Below are 21628 nucleotides of genomic sequence, written 5' to 3' on the forward strand. Positions count from 1 at the left end.
TGCACAGAATGTTGGTGAGGCTAATGGGGCGGTAGCTGTCCACCTCCAATGGGTTATTGCCAGGTTTCAACCCTGGTATGACAATGCTTTCCCACCATTGTGATGGTAACTCACCCTCAACCCAGATATTGTTGGAAAGGTCTAGATGATGTCGCTGCCAGTCCACCGAGAAGTGTTTGAGTATCTGATAGTGGATGCAATCTGGCCCGGGAGCCATATCAGGGCAAGCGGCTAGGGCACTTTGGAATTCCCACTCACTGAATGGAGCATTGTACAATTCAGGGTGGCGTGTATGGAATGAAAGGATCCGATGTTCCTGCCACTCTTTCAGGGAGAAGAAGGCCAGCGGGTAAATTGTAGAAGTGGAACACTGAGCATAATGCTCTGCTAAGAGTTCTGCAACTGTGTCTGATTCAGTACAGACTGCTCCATTCGGGGAAAGCCCAAGTGTGCTGATGGGGGTCTGATATCCATTGAGTCGCTTAATCTTCATCCAAACCTGTGATGGAGAGGTATGGATGCGTACGTGGAGACATATCTTTCCCAGCAATCCTGCTTCTGTCGGCGAATAAGGCATTGGGCTTGGGCATGGAGCACGACGAAGTGGACACCCTGTTGCTCTAAGTTGGCATGTAGCTCTTTATCTGACTGCAAAAGGAGGCCGGGATGGAAAATAATACTCTGGACCATGTTAAGGCTTTTATGGGGCGTAATCATGACAGGGATGTCACCCAGCTTGTCACAGGAGAGCAACACCTGCGACTGGGCTGGAGAGGCTCCTTGTATCAAAATTGACACACTGCTCATTTTGAGCAATGCTGCCACTTCCCTAAACCTATATTCAAGATGGTCAACAAAAAACTGTGGCCTGAAAGGTCGCTTCATCAGTCCTGCTGCAAACTTGGTACTGAGGCGAAAAAAGGTGTGGCCAGGGAGGGGAATGATCGGGAATCATAGGTCACAGCACCAAAACCATTCCTTATTTGGTTTGAGACAGCCGGGGTCAAGCGACCACCAGCTTGATTCAATTTAACCAGTTTCATTGCAGGTCATCCACCCTGACGCCACCCACTCCGACCAGGGGCTCTCCTCACAGGTGCCACCCAGCCTCAGCATGGACCACCTGGTGGGATGGCCATTGCTGGAAGTCTTAGTACCCCAGAAAGGATGGGCACTTACTTGTTGGCATAAGCCGGGAGGTCTCAGCTCTGGCATCAGCAGTGCGATACCTGTCTTGTCAGGGAGATATCACCGAGAGGGTACATGACAACCCCACCACAACGGACTTGCTACCGTGCTGGATTTCAGGTGCTGAAATGGTCCAGAATTGTTGTAGGTGTGAAGGATGGGACAGCACAGGAGACGAGAAGTAGGCAATCCATAAGACATTGCGTGCAAAGCCCACTACATGACAATAAGTAGCATGCACGATCTTGGTGCATGATGGACAAACAAAAAACACCGCGTAAGGCGTCCTTCCCCAAATGGTATGCACTATCAACAAAAATTTGGAAAAGGTGGAGGTCAAACCCGAGAGACAACCATCACAGAAAAGCTGAAACATTGGAGACTCCTTTCAGTAGCCTTTTACAATAGGCAGGAATATTGGCGGGCCAATTCTAACCCCATAACCCGTTGGGGGCCATAACGCTCTTCCCAACTGAATCAGTGCACCGAGGACAGAGAGGTGCAACCCTATACTGATAAGTGGGCTCACACTGCCATGTCCTTTGTAGATTTGACTCAGTTTTGTAATCACTGAAATATCATCATGTACCCTCTCATCCCTCCATAAACCATGGACTGTGCCATTGGTGAGGAGGCTTGTGTGCCTCACCAATACAAGTAGCTGTACCATAGGTGCAAAAACAACAGAGGGGTATCACTTGAGAGACCAGACAAATGTGTGGTTCCTGAAGAGGGGCATCAGTTTTTTCAATAGTTGCTAAGGCAACAGTCTGGATGATTGACTGATCTGGCTTTGTAACATAAACCAAAATGGTCTTGCTGTGCTAGTACTGTGAAAAGCTGAAAGCAAGGGGAAAATACAGCTGTAATTTTTTCTGAGGGCATGCTGCTCTACTTTGTGGTTAAATGATGATGGGATCCTCTTGGGTAAAATATTCCGGAGGTAAAGTAGTCCCCAATTCAGATCTCCAGGCTACTACTCAGGGGGTGTCATTATCAGAAGAAATAAAACAAGCATTTCATGGATCAGATTGTGTAATGACAGATCCCTTAACTGAGCAGGTAGGTTAGAGAATTTGAAAAGGGAAATGGATATGTTAAAGCTAGATATAGTGGGAATTAGTAAAGTTCGATGGCAGGAGAGACAGGTTTTCTGGTCAGGTGATGGACTGTAGATTAAAACTGTTGAAACTGCAAAAAGGTCGGAATTTAAGGAGAGGAGACGTGAATAAACTGACTAAACCAGAGGTTGTACAGTGTTTCAGAGAGGGCACAAGGGAACGACTGACAGGAATGGGGGAAAGAAATACAGTAGAAGAAGAATGGGTAGCTTTGAAAGAAGAAATAGTGAAGGCAGCAGAGGATCAAGTAGGTAAAACGATGAGGGCTAGTAGAAATCCTTGGGTAACAGAAGAAATATTAAATTTAATTGATGAAAGGAGAAAATATAAAAAGGCAGTAAATGAAGCGGCAAAAAGGAATACAAACGTCTCAAAAATGAGACCGACAAGAAGTGCAAAATGGCTGAGCAGGGATGGCTAGAGGACAAATGTAAGGATGTAGAGGCATATATCACTAGGGGTAAGGTAGATACTGCCTACAGGAAAATTAAAGAGACCTTCGGAGAAAAGAGAACCACTTGTATGAATATCAAGAGCTCAGATGGAAACCCAGTTCTAAGCAAAGAAGGGAAAGCAGAAAGGTGGAAGGAGTATATAGACGGTCTATACAAGGGTGATGTACTTGAGGACAATATTATGGAAAATGAAGAGGATGTAGATGAAGATGAAATGGGAGATATGATACTGCATGAAGAGTTTGACAGAGCACTGAAAGACCTGGGTCGAAACAAGGCCCCGGGAGTAGACAACATTCCATTAGAACTGCTGACGGCCTTGGGAGAGCCATTCCTGACAAAACTATCTGGTGAGCAAGATGTATGAGACAGGTGAAATACCCTCAGACTTCAAGACGAATATAATAATTCCAATCCCAAAGAAAGCAGGTGTTGACAGATGTGAAAATTACCAAACTATGAGTTCTCAGTGAGACCCTCAGCACAGTGGGCAAGGTGGTTCTTGTCACTACAAATATGCATCCCCAGATGGTCAAGCTGTATGGGAGCGATTTTTTGTTGTGGTAGCGATGAAAGTTGTTGAAATGAGGGTACTGTTGGTGGTTGGTGGGTTTAATATGGACAGCGACATTTAGACAACCTCAAAACAAATCCTTTCCTAATCATCCTAACTGCAGATACTAATTCCACCATTGTTGTTATGAATCACAGTGACTACCTGGCAGAAAGTTATTATCTGACTCATCCACCTTTACACTGTACCAGAGGGATCCCCTCTCAGAAGTCCAATGTAACTTCCAACACTGCTTAAAGTCTTGGGCCCTTCCCAAAATCTCTCCCCTGAAACCTTCTCCCTCCTCACCTCTATAGCATCTCGCACACCCATCTTATACAGACTCCTCAAAATCCACAAACTCAACAATCATGGATGCTGCTTTGTTGCTCCACTGAAAGAATTTCGGCCCTCACTGACCAACAGTTCCAATCAATTGCTGTAATATAGCCTCACACATCAAAGATACCAACCGCTTCCTTCATCAACTCGTGACAATCCCCACCCCTTTACCTCCTGGATGCCTACTAGTCACAGTTGCGCCACATCCCTACATGACAAATTTCCTCATACCTATAGTTTCACTTGCTATTGAGCACTATCTTCCCTAATGTCCTTCATACTTCAATCTCACTGCCTCATTCCTTATCCACTATACTAACTTTATCCTAACTCATAACTACTTCTGCTTTGAAAGAAAGGTATACAGACAAATCTGTGGCACAGCCATGGGCACTCGAATGCCACTCTTCTATGCCAACCCGTGTATGGGCCATCTAAAGGAGACCTTCCTAGCCTCCCAAAAATGCCAAAATCCTGAAATGGTTCAGGTTCATTCATGTTGTCTTCATGATCTGAATTCAGGGCCAAGGTGCCATTCCTTCATTCATTCACAACCTCAATACCACCTCTCTCATCCGCATCAACTGGTCCTCTTCAACACAGCATGCCTCCTTCCTGGGCATTGATCTCCTACTCTCTGACAACTTCATCTACGCCTCTTCCGTATTAAACCCACCGACTACAAACAGTACCCGCATTTCAATGGCTGCCATTCCCAGTATGCTGAGTGTCTCACCAAGGTCCTCACAGTCAGGCACTGTCCCCCAGACCTCGTCCACAAACAGATCTCCCATGCCATTTCCCCTCGCACCCCCAGTCTTCTCATCATCCTCCCTTTGCCATCCAATGCCACCCTGGACTGTAACAACTGAACCACACCCTTCGCCAGGGACCCAAAATGAGGGACAACCTATTCAAGGTTTTTTCCCACCAATCCTGAAGTTGAGTTTCATTGGCCACCCAATCTCTACAACATCCTATTCACCCCTATGCCACTCCCAATCCCAACCCCTTGCCACAGGGATCGTATCCCTGTGCCAGACCTGCCCAATCCACTCAGCCAACACTTCCCATCCCAGTCCTGTCACATGTCTATCTTACAACATCAGAGGCCAGCAGACTACCTGTGAAAACAGTACAGGGTGACAATTATTGAACTACATGAAAAAAATACTTAAATTAGTTACAAACTACAGGCTGCACACACTTTATTCAACATACAAACATCTCTGCAGATATTTGGATTCGGGTTATGACATGTTCGATATATCTGCCAACGTTGGTGATGATGTAACACAGGCGAATAGTGAAATTCTGCATGACCTCCTGAGTGTCGGAACATCAATGCTGTCAATAATCTCCTAAAAGTCTGTTTTTAGTTTAGCAATGGTTTTGAGGTATTGCTGTACACCTTGTCTTCAATATAGCCCAACAATAAGGTCTCTCACGTGCTCAGATCCAGAGAATATGGTGGCTGATTGAGGCCCCTTTCAGTGGCCTCTGGGTACCCCAGAGGCCAGGATGCATTCCCGAAAGTGTTCCTCCAGGACATCAAACTATCTCCTGCTTCAATGGGAAAGAGTTCTGTCTTGCATGAAGCACATCTTGTCAAAATCGGGGTTAATTTGGACAATGGGGATGAAATCATCTTCCAAAACCTACAAGTACCGTTCGGCAGTCACCATGCCATCATGGAATAACTCACCGATTATTCCGTGACTAGACATTGCACACCACAGAGTTACCAGTTGAGGATGAAGAGACTTCTCAAATGTGAAATGCAGGCTCTCAGTCCCTCAAAAGCACCAATTTTGCTGATTAATGGACCCTCCAAATGAAAGTGGGCTTTGTCACTAAACCAAACCATATTCACATCAATGTTCTGTTTGTCACTTCTGTGGAAAATAGTGTTGGTGAAGCACAACCGCTGTTCTGTGGCTCTGGGGATTAATGACTGATGGGTTTCAATTTTGTATGGGATGAGATGCAGGTCTTCAACAAGAAGTTGTTGCAGTGTCCCCTGGTTGATTCCCACCTGTGGTGCAGTTTGTCTGACTGATTCCCTGGGGCTGGTTTGAAACACAGTATGTGTCACCTCGATGTTTTCAGGCATTTTTCACCCCTTTCTGGATGACTGACATTGCTAAGACTGTCATCAGAGCACAACCTATTCTCTCAAACTTGTGAATCAAATTCTTGATTGCTAGCACACTTGGGCCGGTTGTCTTCAGTCGCAAACTTCCTTTGAGCTGCAATTGGGTTGTTATTGCTCACATAGCAGGTCTTCACAAGTGTTATATGCTCAGGCATGCTGCGTGACATTTTCACATGCAAATTGCCAACAATAACAACGCACGTGCACATAGCAATTCCGATTGTGCCCTGCAGCCAACCACGCAGTTTGATCTTTCTAACGCAAACCATTCAGATGTTCTGATGATTTTATTTCATATAGTTCCCATGAACCATGGACCTTGCCATTGGTGGGGAGGCATGCGTGCCTCAACGATACAGATGGCTGTACTGTAGGTGCAACCACAACGGAGGGGTATCTGTTGATAGGCCAGACAAACGTGTGGTTCCTAGAGAGGGGCACCAACCTTTTCAGCAGTTGCAGGGGCAACAGTCTGGATGATTGATTGATATGGCCTTGTAACACTAACCAAAATGGCCTTGCTGTGCTGGTACTGAGAACAGCTGAAAGCAATTTTTCCCGAGGGCAAGCAGCTTTACTGTATGGTTAAATGATAATGGGTAAAATTTCCGGAGATAAAATAGTCCCCCATTCAGATCTCCAGGTGGGGACTACTCAAAAGGACATCGTTATCAGGGGAAAGAAAACTGGTGTTCTACAGATCGGAGCGTGGAATGTCAGCTCCCTGAATCGGGCAGGTAGTCTAGAAAATTTAAAAAGGGAAATGGATAGGTTTACGTTACATATAGTGGGAATTAGTGAAGTGCGGTGGCAGGAGGAACAAGACTTTTGGTCAGGTGAATACAGAGATATAAATACAAAATCAAATAGGGGTATTGCAGGAGTAGGGTTAATAATGAATTAAAAATAGGAATTTGGGTAAGCTACTACATACAGCATAGTGAATGCATTATTGTGGCCAAGATAGACACGAAGCCCATGCCTACTACATTAGTACAAGTTTATATGCCAACTAGGTCTACAGATGATGAAGAAATTAATGAAATGTATGATGAGATAAAATAAATTATCCAGGTAGTGAAGGGAGATGAAAATTTAATAGTCATGGGTGACTGGAATTTGACAGTAGGAAAAGGGAGAGAAGGAAACATAGTAGGTGAATATGGATTGGGGGTAAGAAATGAAAGAGGAAGCTGTCTGGTAGAATTTTGCACAGAGCATAACTTAATCATAGCTAACACTTGGTTCGAGAATCATAAAAGAAGGTTGTATACATGGAAGAATCCTGGGGATACTAGAAGGTATCAGATAGATTATATAATGGTAAGACAGAGATTTAGGAACCAGGTTTTAAATTGTAAGACATTTCCAGGGGCAGATGTGGACTCTGACCACTATCTATTGGTTATGAACTGTAAATTAAAACCTAAGAAACTGCAAAAAGGTGGAAATTTAAGGAGATGCGACCAGGATAAACTGACTACACCAGAGTGCTTGTAGAGAGTTTCAGGAAGAGCATAAGGGAACAAATGGCAGGAATGGGGGAAAGAAATACAGTAGAAGAAGAATGGGTAGCTTCGAGGAATGAAGTAGTGAAGGCAGCAGAGGATCAAGTAGGTAAAACGATGAGGGCTAGTAGAAATCCTTGGGTAACAGAAGAAATATTGAATTTAATTGATGAAAGGAGAAAATTAAAAAAAAATGCAGTAAATGAAGCAGGCAAAATGTCTCAAAAATGAGATCGACAGGAAGTGCAAAATGGCTGAGCAGGGATGGCTAGAGGACAAATGTAATGATGTAGAGGCATATATCACTAGGGTTAAGATAGATAGATACTGCCTACAGGAAAATTAAAGAGTCCTTTGGAGAAAAGAGAGCCACTTGTATGAATATCAAGAGCTCAGATGGAAACCCAGTTCTAAGCAAAGAAGGGAAAGCAGAAAGGTGGAAGGAGTATATAGAAGGTCTACACAAGGATGATGTACTTGGGGACAATATTATGGAAATGGAAGAGGATGTAGATGAAGATGAAATGGGAGATACGATACTGCGTGAAGAATTTGACAGAGCACTGAAAGACCTGAGTTGAAACAAGGCCCCGGGAGCCCCATTAGAACTATTGCCGGCCTTGGAAGAGCCATTCCTGACAAAACTCTACCATCTAGTGAGCAAGAAAGCAGGTGTTGACCGATGTGAAAATTACCGAACTATGAGTTTAATAAGTCACAGCAGCAAAATACTAACAAGAATTCTTTACAGACAAATGGAAAAACTGGTAGAAGCCGACCTCGGGGAAGATTAGTTTGGATTCCATAGAAATGTTGGAACACGTGAGGCAATATTGACCTTACGACTTATCTTAGAAGAAAGATTAAGGAAAGGCAAACCTACATTTCTAGCATTTGTAGACTTACAGAAAGCTTTTGACAATGTTGACTAGAATACTCTCTTTCAATCTTTCAAACTCTAAAGGTGGCAGAGGTAAAATACAGGGAGCGAAAGGCTATTTACAATTTGTACAGAAACCAGATGGCAGTCATAAGAGTCGAGGGGCACGAAACGGAAGCAGTGGTTGGGAAGGGAGTTGAACAAAGTTGTATCCTACCCCCGATGTTGTTCAATCTGTATAGTGAGCAAGCAGTAAAGGAAACAAAAGAAAAATTCGGAGTAGGTATTAAAATCCATGGAGAAGAAATAAAAACTTTGAGGTTTGCCGATGACATTGTAATTCTGACAGAGACATCAAAGGACTTGGAAGAGCAGTTGAACGGAATGGACAGTGTCTTGAAAGGAGGATATAAGATGAACATCAACAAAAGCAAAATGAGGATAATGGAATGCAGTCGAATTAAGTTGGGTGATGCTGTGGGAATTAGATTAGGAAATGAGACACTTAAAGTAGTAAAGGAGTTTTGCTATTTGGGGAGCAAAATAACTGATGATGATCGAAGTAGAGAGGATATAAAATGTAGACTGGCAGTGGCAACGAAAGTGTTCCTGAAGAAGAGAAATTTGTTAACATCGAGAATTGATTGAAGTGTCAGGAAGTCGTTTCTGAAAGTATTTGTATGGAGTGTAACCATGTATGGAAGTGAAACATCGACGATAAACAGTTTGGACAAGAAGAGAACAGAAGCTTTCGAAATGTGGTGCTACAGAAGAATGCTGAAGATTAGATGGGTAGAACACATAACTAATGAGGAGGTATTTAATAGAATTGTGGAGAAGAGGAGCTTGTGGCACAACTTGACAATAAGAAGGGACCGGTTGGTAGGACATGTTCTCAGGCATCAAGGGATCACAAATTTAGCATTGGAGGGCAGCACAGAGGTCTTCTGTCTCTCCCCCCCCCCCCCCCCCCTTACTGGTACCCTGCTAACCCTTACCCTTCCCCGCTCCTTCCAGACTGCTGCTTCTATTTTACGTAACAGCTGCATTCTGTTCCAAGCTGCCAGAGATGGTGGTCATGTGTGTGTGTGTGTGTGTGTGTGTGTGTGTGTGTGTGTGTGTGTGGTGTGCTTGTTTGTGTGAATAAATGTGTGTGTGTGTGTGTGTGTGTGTGTGTGTGTGTGTGTGTGTGTTTTTCAGATATAAGCTGAGGCTGAAGGCTAATGTATAAGTGTCTTTTCGATGTGCCCGTCTGCTACTTAAGGTGCCATCTTTACAGTAAGTAGCAATCTAACTTGACATTATATTGTTAATATTCCAACCTGGAGTTTGCATTGTTTGATTGTTCCTTTACTTTACTGAAATCAGTTTCCATGTGCAGTTGATGGCTGGTTGGTGTTTCAAATTATAAACTTTATAGTTCTCTAATTATACTTAAACTGATTACAACATTCATTTCAACTTAGGTTAACTACTTATAGTTATACTGCTGTGAATGTTAACTGGTTAGTTCATGGTTTCTGAACAAGGCATAACCATCCACATGGCTTGTGGATAAGTAAGAGCTTTTTCCCTTAATGCAACATTTGTTGTTTATGTTTTTTAAACTTTGCACTAATATGTATTTTCTATTTGAATATTACTCCACAACTGAAGCTGTTCAGTAATGCAAACAGAAATAAAATAAAAAGAATATTTTTCCATTTATTGATAAACCTTGTGGAGAATTATTATTCATTAAAATAATTTGTCATGGTTGTGAAACCAGTCACAAACAAAAACCTCAATTTTTTATTTATTATGAAGAGGACACTCCTATGAGATCTACATAACCTTAAATTTTCTTTGTCATCTCCTCCTCCCCCCCCCCCCCTCCATCTCTCTCTCTCTCTCTCTCTCTCTCTCTCTCTCTCTCTCTCTCTCTCTCTCTCTCTCTCCCCCTCTCCTCCTCCCTCTCTCATGTGCTCCAGACCCCCCCCCCCCACACACACATACTGTTAAAAATGAGACACTAAGATGAATATTACAACAATCAGAAAACATGTTCTACTCTTTAGCAGAGAATACATTCTAATCAACATTTGTGACAACTTAAAACTATTTGCCATACTAAACAGTCATATACACACCTTGTAATACGTTAAAACTGGAAAACCAGTGTCGCAAAATACTAACATATACATTATGTTGAAGCATTATAAGTTGAAGAATCTCTGTATGAGGGAAGCAGCAGAGAAACTGAATGAAAGAGAGATTTGTGGAGCCTTGTGTAAACTGGCACCCAAACTTTGCCCAGGTGGCTGACAAGACAGGATGTTGAAACAGCAAGCAGTGAATATTTAAGCTCATTGTCTTTTGCAGGCACGTGTAACCAACTGTGCTGTGTGAGCATGCCTCGTGAAATAAATGTAACTTCAATTTCTCACCACTTCTTCTCCATTCATTAAAAGTTTCAGAGCGTCTCTTCTACAAATGCAATTGGACCCACATTTACTGTAGAGAGCATGTGTAATTCAGCTTAACCACAGCATTGGTAAAGTTCTGAAATTAAGTATGTTTTTACATTTCTCACAAACGTTCACTGAAGAATATACTCCGTCAAACTGTAAGAAGCTGTCAACTCAATGACATCCCTGAGGCTTTAGTTTGGTTCAGATGTTCTTAGTGTTCTTTCTCCTCGATTTGCTAGTGCTACTATACTGTGTAAAAGACTCTGTTACATTTGAAAGATATGATGAACATTTCATGACAAGCAGGAGCTCTGAGCCAGTTTGTGATGTGGACTGAAACCATACAACTGGCAGTAAATTGCCCAGTAAAGGCTGGGCTTCAGGTTCAGGACCTAGTCCAGCACACAGTTTCAGCTTATTACCAATGTTCATTATAATCAATGTTCATCAGTGATTCCCTTCAGATATGACAATTTTTGAAATTATTGTTTGCAATATCAGTACCTCTAAAAGATGTTCATGTGCATGTATGAAAGTACCAAGAGCACCCTCTCCAATGAGTTCAGTGTCAAAAACTTCTGTTACCAATATGTTTGCTCTGTTTTCCATGTCCCCTTTAGCTCCAACTGTTATGTCTGTGGACCGTTTCATAATCAGTTTGATTTTGTCAGAGAGATTATTTTCATTTAACACACGTTTTGCACAGTGTGCCATCGGAATAAAGGCCTGAAAAAAAAAAAAAGAGAAACAAAATTACTATAATAGATCTACGCACTACTAAAAATTGCAAACACATACATGTCACACACACATGCTCACGCTCATTCTTTTCTTCCTATTCAGTAATTTTATTTCACTGTTGCAATTTCAGCACACCATTTTTATGTCTTCTTTCCTAATAGAATAGCATATATAAAAAAATATTAGACATTTGACCAACACTGTTACACTGTATTCTACACAACTGTCAATGGTATTACACTATAGGAATCTTCTTATACATTCAGATTATCTATAAGGTGAATAAAAAATAATGTCCACCTTAATCAATTGAATGTGTTCTCTGACTATACCATTTTAAGCCAAACAAACAAAAATCTATTAATCACTGTCTTTAGTTCTTACAAGCACAATAGTATGTGTTGAGTGTTCAATGTAGACTGGTGGGGGACAGACTGTTTTAACTCCAAATACCAACAGGAATTATGTACACATTTATCCAAATATGGAAATATCCGTGTTCCCAGTTGTAGTATCTTTTTATGACAGTTATTGTGGCCATTTGTGACTTGTTTTTAAGGAGATTAGAATCTTATCAAGTAACTGGTCACACACAACTGAGGCACAATGGCAAGGTCCTCTATGTTATTCAGTATGCCATGATAACAGGGGTAGATCTTAATACACTGTAAAACAGGTTAATCTTTCATGGCTTTTGGACTGAATAAGGGATCTAGACAAAGTTATGGGTTAGGAAACTCCGAGATGAGATTCATAAGAACAATCATCTAAGAGGATTCAGAAAAGTCATACATATTTCGGAAATGACAGATCATAGATGGATTGAAACTGAGACCCCAGAATGATGGCACTTTTTGAGGAGATTATGTCATTTTAAATGGGGAGAGAATGTGATTGATTGGATGATCTTTGAGTCTATATGCAAGGACAGCACAGAATAAAATTTTCACTCTGCAGTGAGGTGTGCACTGATTTGAACCTTCCTGACATATTAAAACTGTGTGCCAGACTGAGACTTGAACTCCGACCTATGCAAATTTATATCAGTGGAGACTCTGCTCCAGAGTCGTTTCATTCAGGAAACAACCCCCAGGCTGTGGCTATGCCATGTCCACACAATATCCTTCACCCAGGAGGGCTAGTCGCAGGAGAGTTTGGAAGGTAGGAGACAAGGTACTGGTGGAAGTCACTCACTACTGGATCCAACTCGGCATCAATAGATGGCCACACTTTCCTCCAGCTCTTCATGGCTGTAGCACTCTCCACTTTATCCCATGCTTCGGCTGCTTGGAAAACAACATTATGTATGTTAATTGGTTTCCACACCTTCAGTACAGTCTCGGTAGAGTTGGTTTCACTTTCATTCAGCAAGGAGACGAGAAGTGAATGTCGGTAATGACGTTTAATTGATACCAAAATTCCCTGGTCCATGGGCTGAATTACGGCTATCACACTGGGTGGGAAAAAGAGTGCTTGTAAATGTATACCATCGGACTTTAGAGAAACACCTGAAGGATGAATGGGAGCATTGTCAGTTATAAAGATAGCTTTCAGTGAAAACTTTTTCTTCCTTAGCTCTTTTCTCACTGCTGGTACAAACGTTTCATTGAACCACCAAGAGAATCTTTGTCTGTCCATCCACACTTTCTTCTGAGCGCAATACTGCAGTGGTAGAATATTTGCATCATTGTGTTGAAAACAATGAGGATGTTGGGATTTTTCAATCACCATAAGTGGTAGTTCATGACTCCCATTTGCATTACAACACACCATTAATGTTACGTGCTCTTTCTGTTGCTTGTAACCATGTGCTTCCTTCTAGTTCTTGGCAGCTAATGTGTTTGAAGGAAGCATCTTCTAAAAGAGATCTCTTTCATCAGCATTACACAAGGCATCAGCAGTTAAATCTTCTTCCTCTATTATCTTCCATATCTTGCTTACAAACTCATCAGCATCCTTATCATTAGCTGAGCAACATTCCCCAGTGACTGTCAGCTGCCGAATGCCATGTTGTTTTTTCGCTTGCTGCAAAGAAGTTACTACCACCAAGTTGTTTGTTAAATGCAGCTGCTTTTTCCTTTATAATCGGGCCACTGACTGGAATTCCTTTACTGCATTGCTGTATGAACCATTTATAAACAGCTACATCCCGTTCTTCATTCTCACTCTTCCGCATAACATTCTGTTTTCCCAACTCACTATCCATTTATGTTGAGTACTGTCCAATAACATCATCTTTCTTTTTGATGTCAAAAATAGTTGCTCATCCAACACTGAACTCAGCAGCAATGGCTTTCTGCAAAGAACCTAAATTTAACTTATCTAAAATTTCAAGTTTCTGCAAGGTCTAGCATAATGTGTTTCCTTTTAGAAGACATGATTCTGAACTACAAAGAAAGCTGCAATTTCAAATACAGTATATAAAGCATTGCTTCACTAAGTATTGTTGCCCACGATACTTCGTTCTGCACGTGTTTTTGGATGTGCACAGAATTACTGAGAGGCCGGACTACTGAGGGCCAATTGATTCCAGACCTATGGGAAAGGATAGTACTATAATTACCGTAACTACTTGGGAATAGCATTTAGAATTAACAGAGTGAGTATTAACGAAATATGTAGAAGCAGAAGTCACTGCAAATCTCTGTAAGTCTAAATTTGGTAGAATCACCGACTGGCATTGTACCTGATCTGGAGAAGAACTCATTTGATTTGCAATTGTCTTTAAAAAAAAGTTGCTCTAGGACTTGTGACTTTTTTCTGAACACTCATAGTAGACCAATTATCAAACAGTGAGACTTTGTTAAAGGATTTCTATCTAGCGACAGACACATTGTCACATGGTCTGGGTGCTTGTCTCTTCCAGTCTGAAGAAACAAGGCAATCAAGGCAATGCTGAAAAGTAAGTAATTGGTTTTGAAAGTTGAGTTTTATTACAGTGTAAAAGATAATACTACACAACAGAGTTGGAGGCATTAGCAGTCGTGTGGGCACTGAAGAAATTTCGTAACTGTTTACAGCAAGCATGCCGGCATCTTCTGCGGTAACAAGCATGAAGTTTCTTAACAACTTTTAAGCTAGTACACAACAGGCTAGCTCAATGGAGACTCACTTTACAACTTTTGATTAGCTGATGCTTTATCACGATTACCCACGTGTCTACCTGAATACAATGAATTGATGGAGAAATCCTCTGATTTTAAAATATTACTCATTAATGTCAGGATAAATAGGCATTTCTTGCTCAACCTGTGTACAAATATGTGTAGATTACAAGCCAACAACTCCAGGTGGAATTGTTTAAAGCAAGAATTGCTTAAGGAACAGAATACCAAAATTTTAGAGCGTTCTAACATGTATAACCAAATTTTCTTCTAAAGGAACAACATAAATTCAAAATGTTGGAAGGTGTGTATACCAGCAGATTGCGTACAACAGATTATTGCCTATTACATACACATTATCACTGGGGGTACTTTCGCTCCTTGAAATGCGCTAAGAAGGGCTGTACTGTTATTTTCCCCAACCTCTCCTGGTCCTTTCCATTCATCTCTCTTCCTTTCCCTTCAGCCCTCCTGTCAGAAAAAGGAGCTACTGGCTCCAAAAGCTTGCCTAAGTAAAACCTTTTTTTATACATGTGTTCTCCTGCTGTCGCTTTACGAGTAGATTTTTTTTTCTACCCATTTACTTTATAACTGAGATGTAATTCAAACCGAAGGTTTATGATACCAGTGGTATGTAAAACTGTACAGAAAGAGAATGTATTCTAATATGTAATTGTCAAACAGATATTGTCAGTGAATGTGAAGGGTATTGTCTGATAGCTCTGCCATAGGCTTTCAGCTCAGGTTTTTCTATTGACCTGTGCCTGAGTGGGGGTGCTGAAACTGAACTGATTTCTGAGCACAGCTAAAACATTCTGACATTACCTTTCTAGCAAAATAAATGTAGCCTCACAATAGAGTGTATAATAGGGTGCAAGAAATATTCACTAATTGTAAATGAGATAAAACCTTAAAGAAGGCAAATCTAATTGAAATAATATCGGTCATACCATCGGCTGCAAATGAGAAAATTTATGATTATGATAACTGGAGACCAGATCATACCAGAGTATATACAAGGACAAGAAAAAAAATTCCTCGATTTCTCAGTTAAAAATGCACTTTTTCTCATGTGAAAATACACTTCTTCCAAGGTGTAAAAATGGCACTTTTTCCATGATAACTGACAGGATACTTTCTTTTGGAGCTGCAAAAATATCAATACTTTAAATGATAAAGGTTTTGTACAGCAGTGTGGAAAGATCTGTGACATGCAGCATATTTTCATATTATGATACCCAGCACTTTTTTTTTTGTATTCTTATTACGAAAGTATAGACAACAGGACTTCAGTTTCCAAAGCATTCACATTGAGACTGCAAAGCGCTTTTATAAACCAGTCGCATCTTATGTCACATGATCTCACCACCCAATTACAGCAATATTCAGAGCGTAGGACACGTGACGTACTCAGCCAATAGTAACATCATTGTTAAGCACTGTGAACACACAAATAGGAAAAATTAGGCTTTCACATACAATATTGGTCTTGAAGCATAGTAAGCCATAAAAAAAGCTAAGCTTTCACATAAAATAGTGGCATTTTTGCATGTGTTACGTTTTAAGGAACATCAAATGTGCTGTTAAAATTTTAAATAATGACATTAATGTGTGGTCTTCTGGGCTCAAAATTCTTCGAAGTGGCTAGCCGTCAATGTGTTAAGTTTTAAATGAGAGTCAAACACTCTGTGATTTAAGAAATTCACTGTACACTCAGCACACTTTAACCTAATTAATCTTGCGTAAAAGGAAATTTACTTAGAAACTAATGCTTTTCACAGCACCATTTGCGATATTTTGTCGCGACCTGTTAGAAATAGCTTTGTTTCAGCAGTTGCCAGAGTGTGCCAGAAAACTGGCATTGCTGGCGTGAGCAGCTGCGATGATGCGAGAAGCCCATATGTTCATACATATGTGTTATTAAGAGATTTTATAAGATGTCACAAAAGAAACAGGGTACTCCAAGAACATCGGAATTTCGTACACCATACTAAAATCTATAATTCAACCTAATACTAACATTTCAGTGCTTTTTCTGAATGCAAATTTTCTTGGAGTACCACAGTACTGTTTGGTTCTTTATTATAGCATAATGCCATATGTGCCAGAAGATGAAAAGGCGTGCATTGTTTCTAATATACTGACTGCCTCTGGGGAAATGATTAATAAAAGTCACATTTATTTAGCAAACTGACAAAACGAACTTCATTGTTCTGCAAGGCGACTGACTGCCAAAAACGTGGAAATAATAAAATCAGAAAACTGAAACTAATAATGTGAAATCCATTACATTTTCATTTGATGTTTGAAGTGTAAACGAAGAGGAAATAGCGACATCACTAAATGTCTACACAGCCTATGTGAAGACTAACCCCGCCCCCTTCCAACCCAGACTGCTATGCACATGTGGCAACCTGGCAGGACGGTCGCGCCAGGAAAATTTTTTCTGGTTGCTGGTTGCTACTGCTGATACAGCTAACAGCCACACTTATCCGGAAGCAGGAGACGGTACTGCCTATACACAACTCAACTTAATGTAAACAGATGTGACTTCACACTCGTCAGCAGCGACTCATTGTTATGAAGTATTCCATAAAGCCTTTGGCACATTTTGCTGTTTATCAGTTCTTACCAGTTAAAATTACAAAAATTTAACTGTAGTCTGAAACAATTGAAAATTCCTGAAATTCTAAAAAATTCCCAGGTTTTCCCCAGTTTTCTCTCAGATGAAAAAATTCCCTGGTTTTTCCCGGATTTCCCGAAGCGTATACACCCTGCATATGCATTTGCATGTTGCATATTTGGCTCCTTTTCACTGGTTATTACATATTTTAACTAAAAACTATTGATGATGCACATTTTGCTCCATTTTTATAATATTTTAAAAATTAGACGGTTGCTCTCTAGCTCTATCTACTTTTGATGTCTCACAGGCTGACCACGACCTAGAACTGCATGCAATTGCTAACTGAGAGGCCACTGCCAAGCAAAATCATTACAGAAGAGGAACAGGAACAGACTGACAGGGTCAATGCCACCCCCCCCCCCCCTTAAGTATGTGTCAGCAACAATTACATTAAACCAGTAAGCTTTTAGTCGCATGTCCATCGTTTCAGTTTCGCTACCTAAAGGGTTGTTTTTTAAGTAAGGGCCGTTCGTGCATATAGTCCCCTAGTTCGCGTGGACGCTGCAACAAGCCACCACGCCACTTGCCAGCATCCTTCCCATTCACACTGATGCAAGTAGCAGCTCTGTAGCTGACGTGTACGCCATCGCTGTGCTACTTTATAATGTTTACGATTATTGAATCGCCCGCCGCGTGTGAGATACGGTCAGTGATACATTTTTTGACCACGACAAGCCTATCAGCTGCAGACATTCATCGTCAGTTAACAGAAGTTTATGGCAATGAGTGAAGGTAAAGTGCATCAATGGGTTAGAGAGTTTAAAAATGGCCATCAAAATGTCCATGATGAAGAACCCTCAGGCCGACCTTTTGCGATCACTGATTTGGTGGCTGCAGTTGAAACAAAGATTCGTGAGGACAGAAGATTCACAATTTCCACTCTTTCTTTGGAATTTCCACAAGTTTCAAGATCGGTTTTGTACAAAATTGTGTCTGAAAACCTAAACTTTAAGAAACTGTGTTCTCGGTGGGTACCCAGACTCCTCACAGAGGACCACAAAGGGAAGAGATTTGCCACTTCATTGGTCTTTTTGATTCGTTACGAGGAAGAAGGGGATGACATGTTGAGTCAAATTGTCACTGGAGATGAAACATGGGTATCCCATATCACTCCCGAAAGCAAGCGACAATCGATGGAATGGCGACACACAACCTCACCCGTCAAGGTCAAAGCCAAATAGAACGCTGTCAAAGTGCAAGATTATGGCAACTGTGTTCTGGGATCAGCGCGGTGTTTTGCTGACACGTTCCACATCATTACGAAGTGTCGTATTCATGATCTATGGATCAAGTATTAATCTAATCTAATCTAATCTAGTGGACTTTATGCCACGAGGAAGGACAATCAACTCAGATGCCTATTGTGCAACTATAAAGAAACTCCGCAGAGCAATTCAAAACAAAAGGCTCGGCATGCTGACAAAAGGAGTTTTGCTCCTGCACGATAATGCTAGGCCTCACACTCTCACTCGGGATTTGATTGATTCTTTTGGCTGGGAAGTTTTGGACCATGCACCTTACAGCCCCGACCTTGCTCCTAGCGATTTTCGCCTTTTCCGGTACCTGAAACACCATCTAGGCGGGCAGCGCTTCAATGACGACGATGAAGTGAAAGTGACCGTGAACTCTTGGCTGTCGGAGCGGGTAGTCGAATTCTTTGAAGAGGGAATTAAAAACTTAGTTGTACGGTATGACAAGTGCTTAAATAAACAAGGCAACTATGTAGAAAAATAGGTGAAAGTGTGTATAATCAGAAAATAAAAGTTTTTTACAAAAGAATTTGTATCTTTTTTTTAAAATAAAAACGGCCCATACTTAAAAAACAACCCTCGTATTTACTGAACGTTCTTATAACATGTAGTGCGTAACATGTTGAGCGCAATGCCACCCACTCAATGAAACGTCATTCTGTGGATAGCTGACCGTCCTGAAACATTTACATATGACGGAAATTTTTTATATTGTTGAGTTTTCGAGAAAAACATTTCGTGCAATAAAAAGTTTTAAATAGAACAGCATGTCAAGACAAGGTTCCATATCACAGGAATGCAGAAGAAAGGACCACAACAACAACTTCTAACAGCTGGGATTTGTCCAAAAGTAACCAAAAAAGTCGGTTTAACACGGATTTATGTGAAGCATTCATTGCAATATTCCTCCTCACAAACTTACAAATCCTATCCTCAAAGGCTTCCTGCACAAATATTGCTTAAATCAAAATGTTGTTGTTGTGGTCTTCAGTCCAGAAACTGGTTTGATGCAGCTCTCCATGCTACTCTATCCTGTGCAAGCTTCTTCATCTCCCAATACCTACTGCAACCTACATCCTTCTGAATCTGTTTAGTGTATTCATCTCTTGGTCTCACTCTACGATTTTTACCCTCCATGCTGCCCACCAATACTAAATTGATGATCCCTTGATGTCTCAGAATATGCCCTACCAACCGATCCCTTCTTCTAGTCAAGTTGTGCCACAAATTTCTCTTCTCTCTAATTCTATTCAGTACTTCCTCATTAATTATGTGAAAAGGGAAAAAAAAAGCTGCTCCAACCTTTTGTGGTTTGGTGGGCCTTCCTCTTCCTTCCAATAGGTTCAGCAAGTACATAAAAATACTTTTAGGTGCCTCGGCGGTTGTGTCTGAAGCATGTATGAAACGTGCAGTAAAAGGAACTGTAACTGTAAGTGGAACCAAGGACATAGCTGTTGCACTTGATGGGACATGGCAATGTCGAGGACATTTCCTTGAATGGTGTTGTAAGTGCTAATTCTCTGGAGAATGGGAAAGTTGTTGATGTTGAGTGCTTATCTAAATACTGCCGCACCTGCCATGGTAACACTGTATGACATATTGAACATTAGTGTTCTAAGAATTATGATGGTTACAGCGGAGATAGGGAGTGTGATGGAGCTCTAAAAATATTTCACAGGTCAGTGCCCATTTATAATGTTAGATATACGAAGTACCTAGGTGATGGGGACTCTAAAGCTTTAAATAAAATTAATGAGTTCAATGTTTATGGTGATACCTTGGTGACAAAACTGGAGTGTTGTGGACATGTGCAAAGGAGGATGGGTGCTAGACTGAGGAAGCTACAAAGAGAAATGAAAAGAAATTTGCTATCTGATGGAAAATCCCTGTCTGGCCGAGGCGGATTGACAGAAACTGAAATAGATCTCCTTCAGAGTTATTATGGACTGGCCATTAGACAAACTGCACCTCTGAATGATGTTACAGCAATGAGAAAAGCTGTATGGACCACCTACTTTCATAAGTTGTCCACAGATGATCTCCCTGTTCACGGACCTTACCCTAAAGAAGCAGACTCTTGGTGTGGTTACCAAAAAGCAAAAGAAAATGGTCAAATATACCATCATAAGCATTCTCTTCCTGAGCCTGTTATGAATGAAATAAAGAGAGATCTGAGTGACCCTGTTTTGCTTAGTATATGTATTCCTGGGGGCACTCCGAATACAAATGAAAGTTTCAACCATTGCATAAGGGAAAGATTACCCAAGAATGTTTTTGTAGGACTAAATACATTCAAAGTTGGTGTACTAGATGCCGTGATATGTTTCAATGATCGAGTGATAGGATGGTTGGAAGTCCTGAGAAATTTAGGCATAAAATGTGGCTCTAATACTCTAATATGGAAGATCAACTGCTTGCTTGTGACAGACAATGGGTGCATGAAGCTGAAAGATTCGCTCTTCAAGTTACCAAAGAAGCAAGAAATGCTAAAAGGAATGCCAAGAGGAAGCTTGTAGATGAAGAAATGCTGCAGGATGAAGACTATGCTTCAGGAATGTTCTGAGGCACAGTTTAATTGGACTCGTATCTTCATTCACAATTTCTTGCAAGTTGTATTTTTCAGAATTCAGGTACAAATATATTTCCTAAAATTTATAAAGCACTGTTCAATTTTTTTCTGTAACTTGCAATAGTCCATACTTATTTAGTAGACCAAAGCTTTATTGCAGAATCAACTAAATTATAGAAAATATTAGGAAAATAAATATAGAAATTACAATGTAAGATGTGATATTTTTTATCCTTGTAATATACATAATAGGTGGAATTAAATAGGTCTAATACCTCAGCCATCATGTCATGCATATCTGGTAAAAATTTGGTTTCCTTCAAATGTATAACATTGTATTAAATGGTACCTCACTTTGAGGAAGCATTTTGGAAAAAAGAAAAAAATTGTCAGTTTCTTTGTAATTTTATTTAATAGCCCTAAGCAGGTTCAAAAATATTCAAAAGAATTCTAATTTGTTTGAAAGTGTGCTGCATTACCTGATATCAACAAAACATCTGTAAAACATATACATTATAAGCAGTGCCTGAAAGAAATGCGTTGATTTTTACATAATACTGAGCCGGACAAGTACCCTGTTCCTTAACTTTTATCATGCCTTAGCTGTAACAGAAGTATTTTTCCCA

General features: G+C 40.7%; 1 protein-coding gene across 3 annotated transcripts in view; it reads right to left on the bottom strand.

Annotated features, from left to right (window-relative positions):
* LOC126354771 (protein arginine N-methyltransferase 7-like) overlaps positions 1 to 21628 on the bottom strand; it is a 120326-nt gene that overhangs the window by 54818 nt on the left and 43880 nt on the right. For 2 of the 3 annotated variants that reach the window (XM_050004664.1, XM_050004666.1), the window contains one exon: positions 11157 to 11378. In XM_050004664.1, the coding sequence (XP_049860621.1) occupies positions 11157 to 11378 (222 nt within the window). The remainder of the gene's footprint in view (positions 1 to 11156; positions 11379 to 21628) is intronic. The other variant, XM_050004665.1, reaches the window with a different exon arrangement.

The sequence above is a fragment of the Schistocerca gregaria genome, chromosome 3 (assembly GCF_023897955.1).
Source record: "Schistocerca gregaria isolate iqSchGreg1 chromosome 3, iqSchGreg1.2, whole genome shotgun sequence".
NCBI classification, from domain to species: Eukaryota; Metazoa; Arthropoda; class Insecta; order Orthoptera; family Acrididae; genus Schistocerca; species Schistocerca gregaria.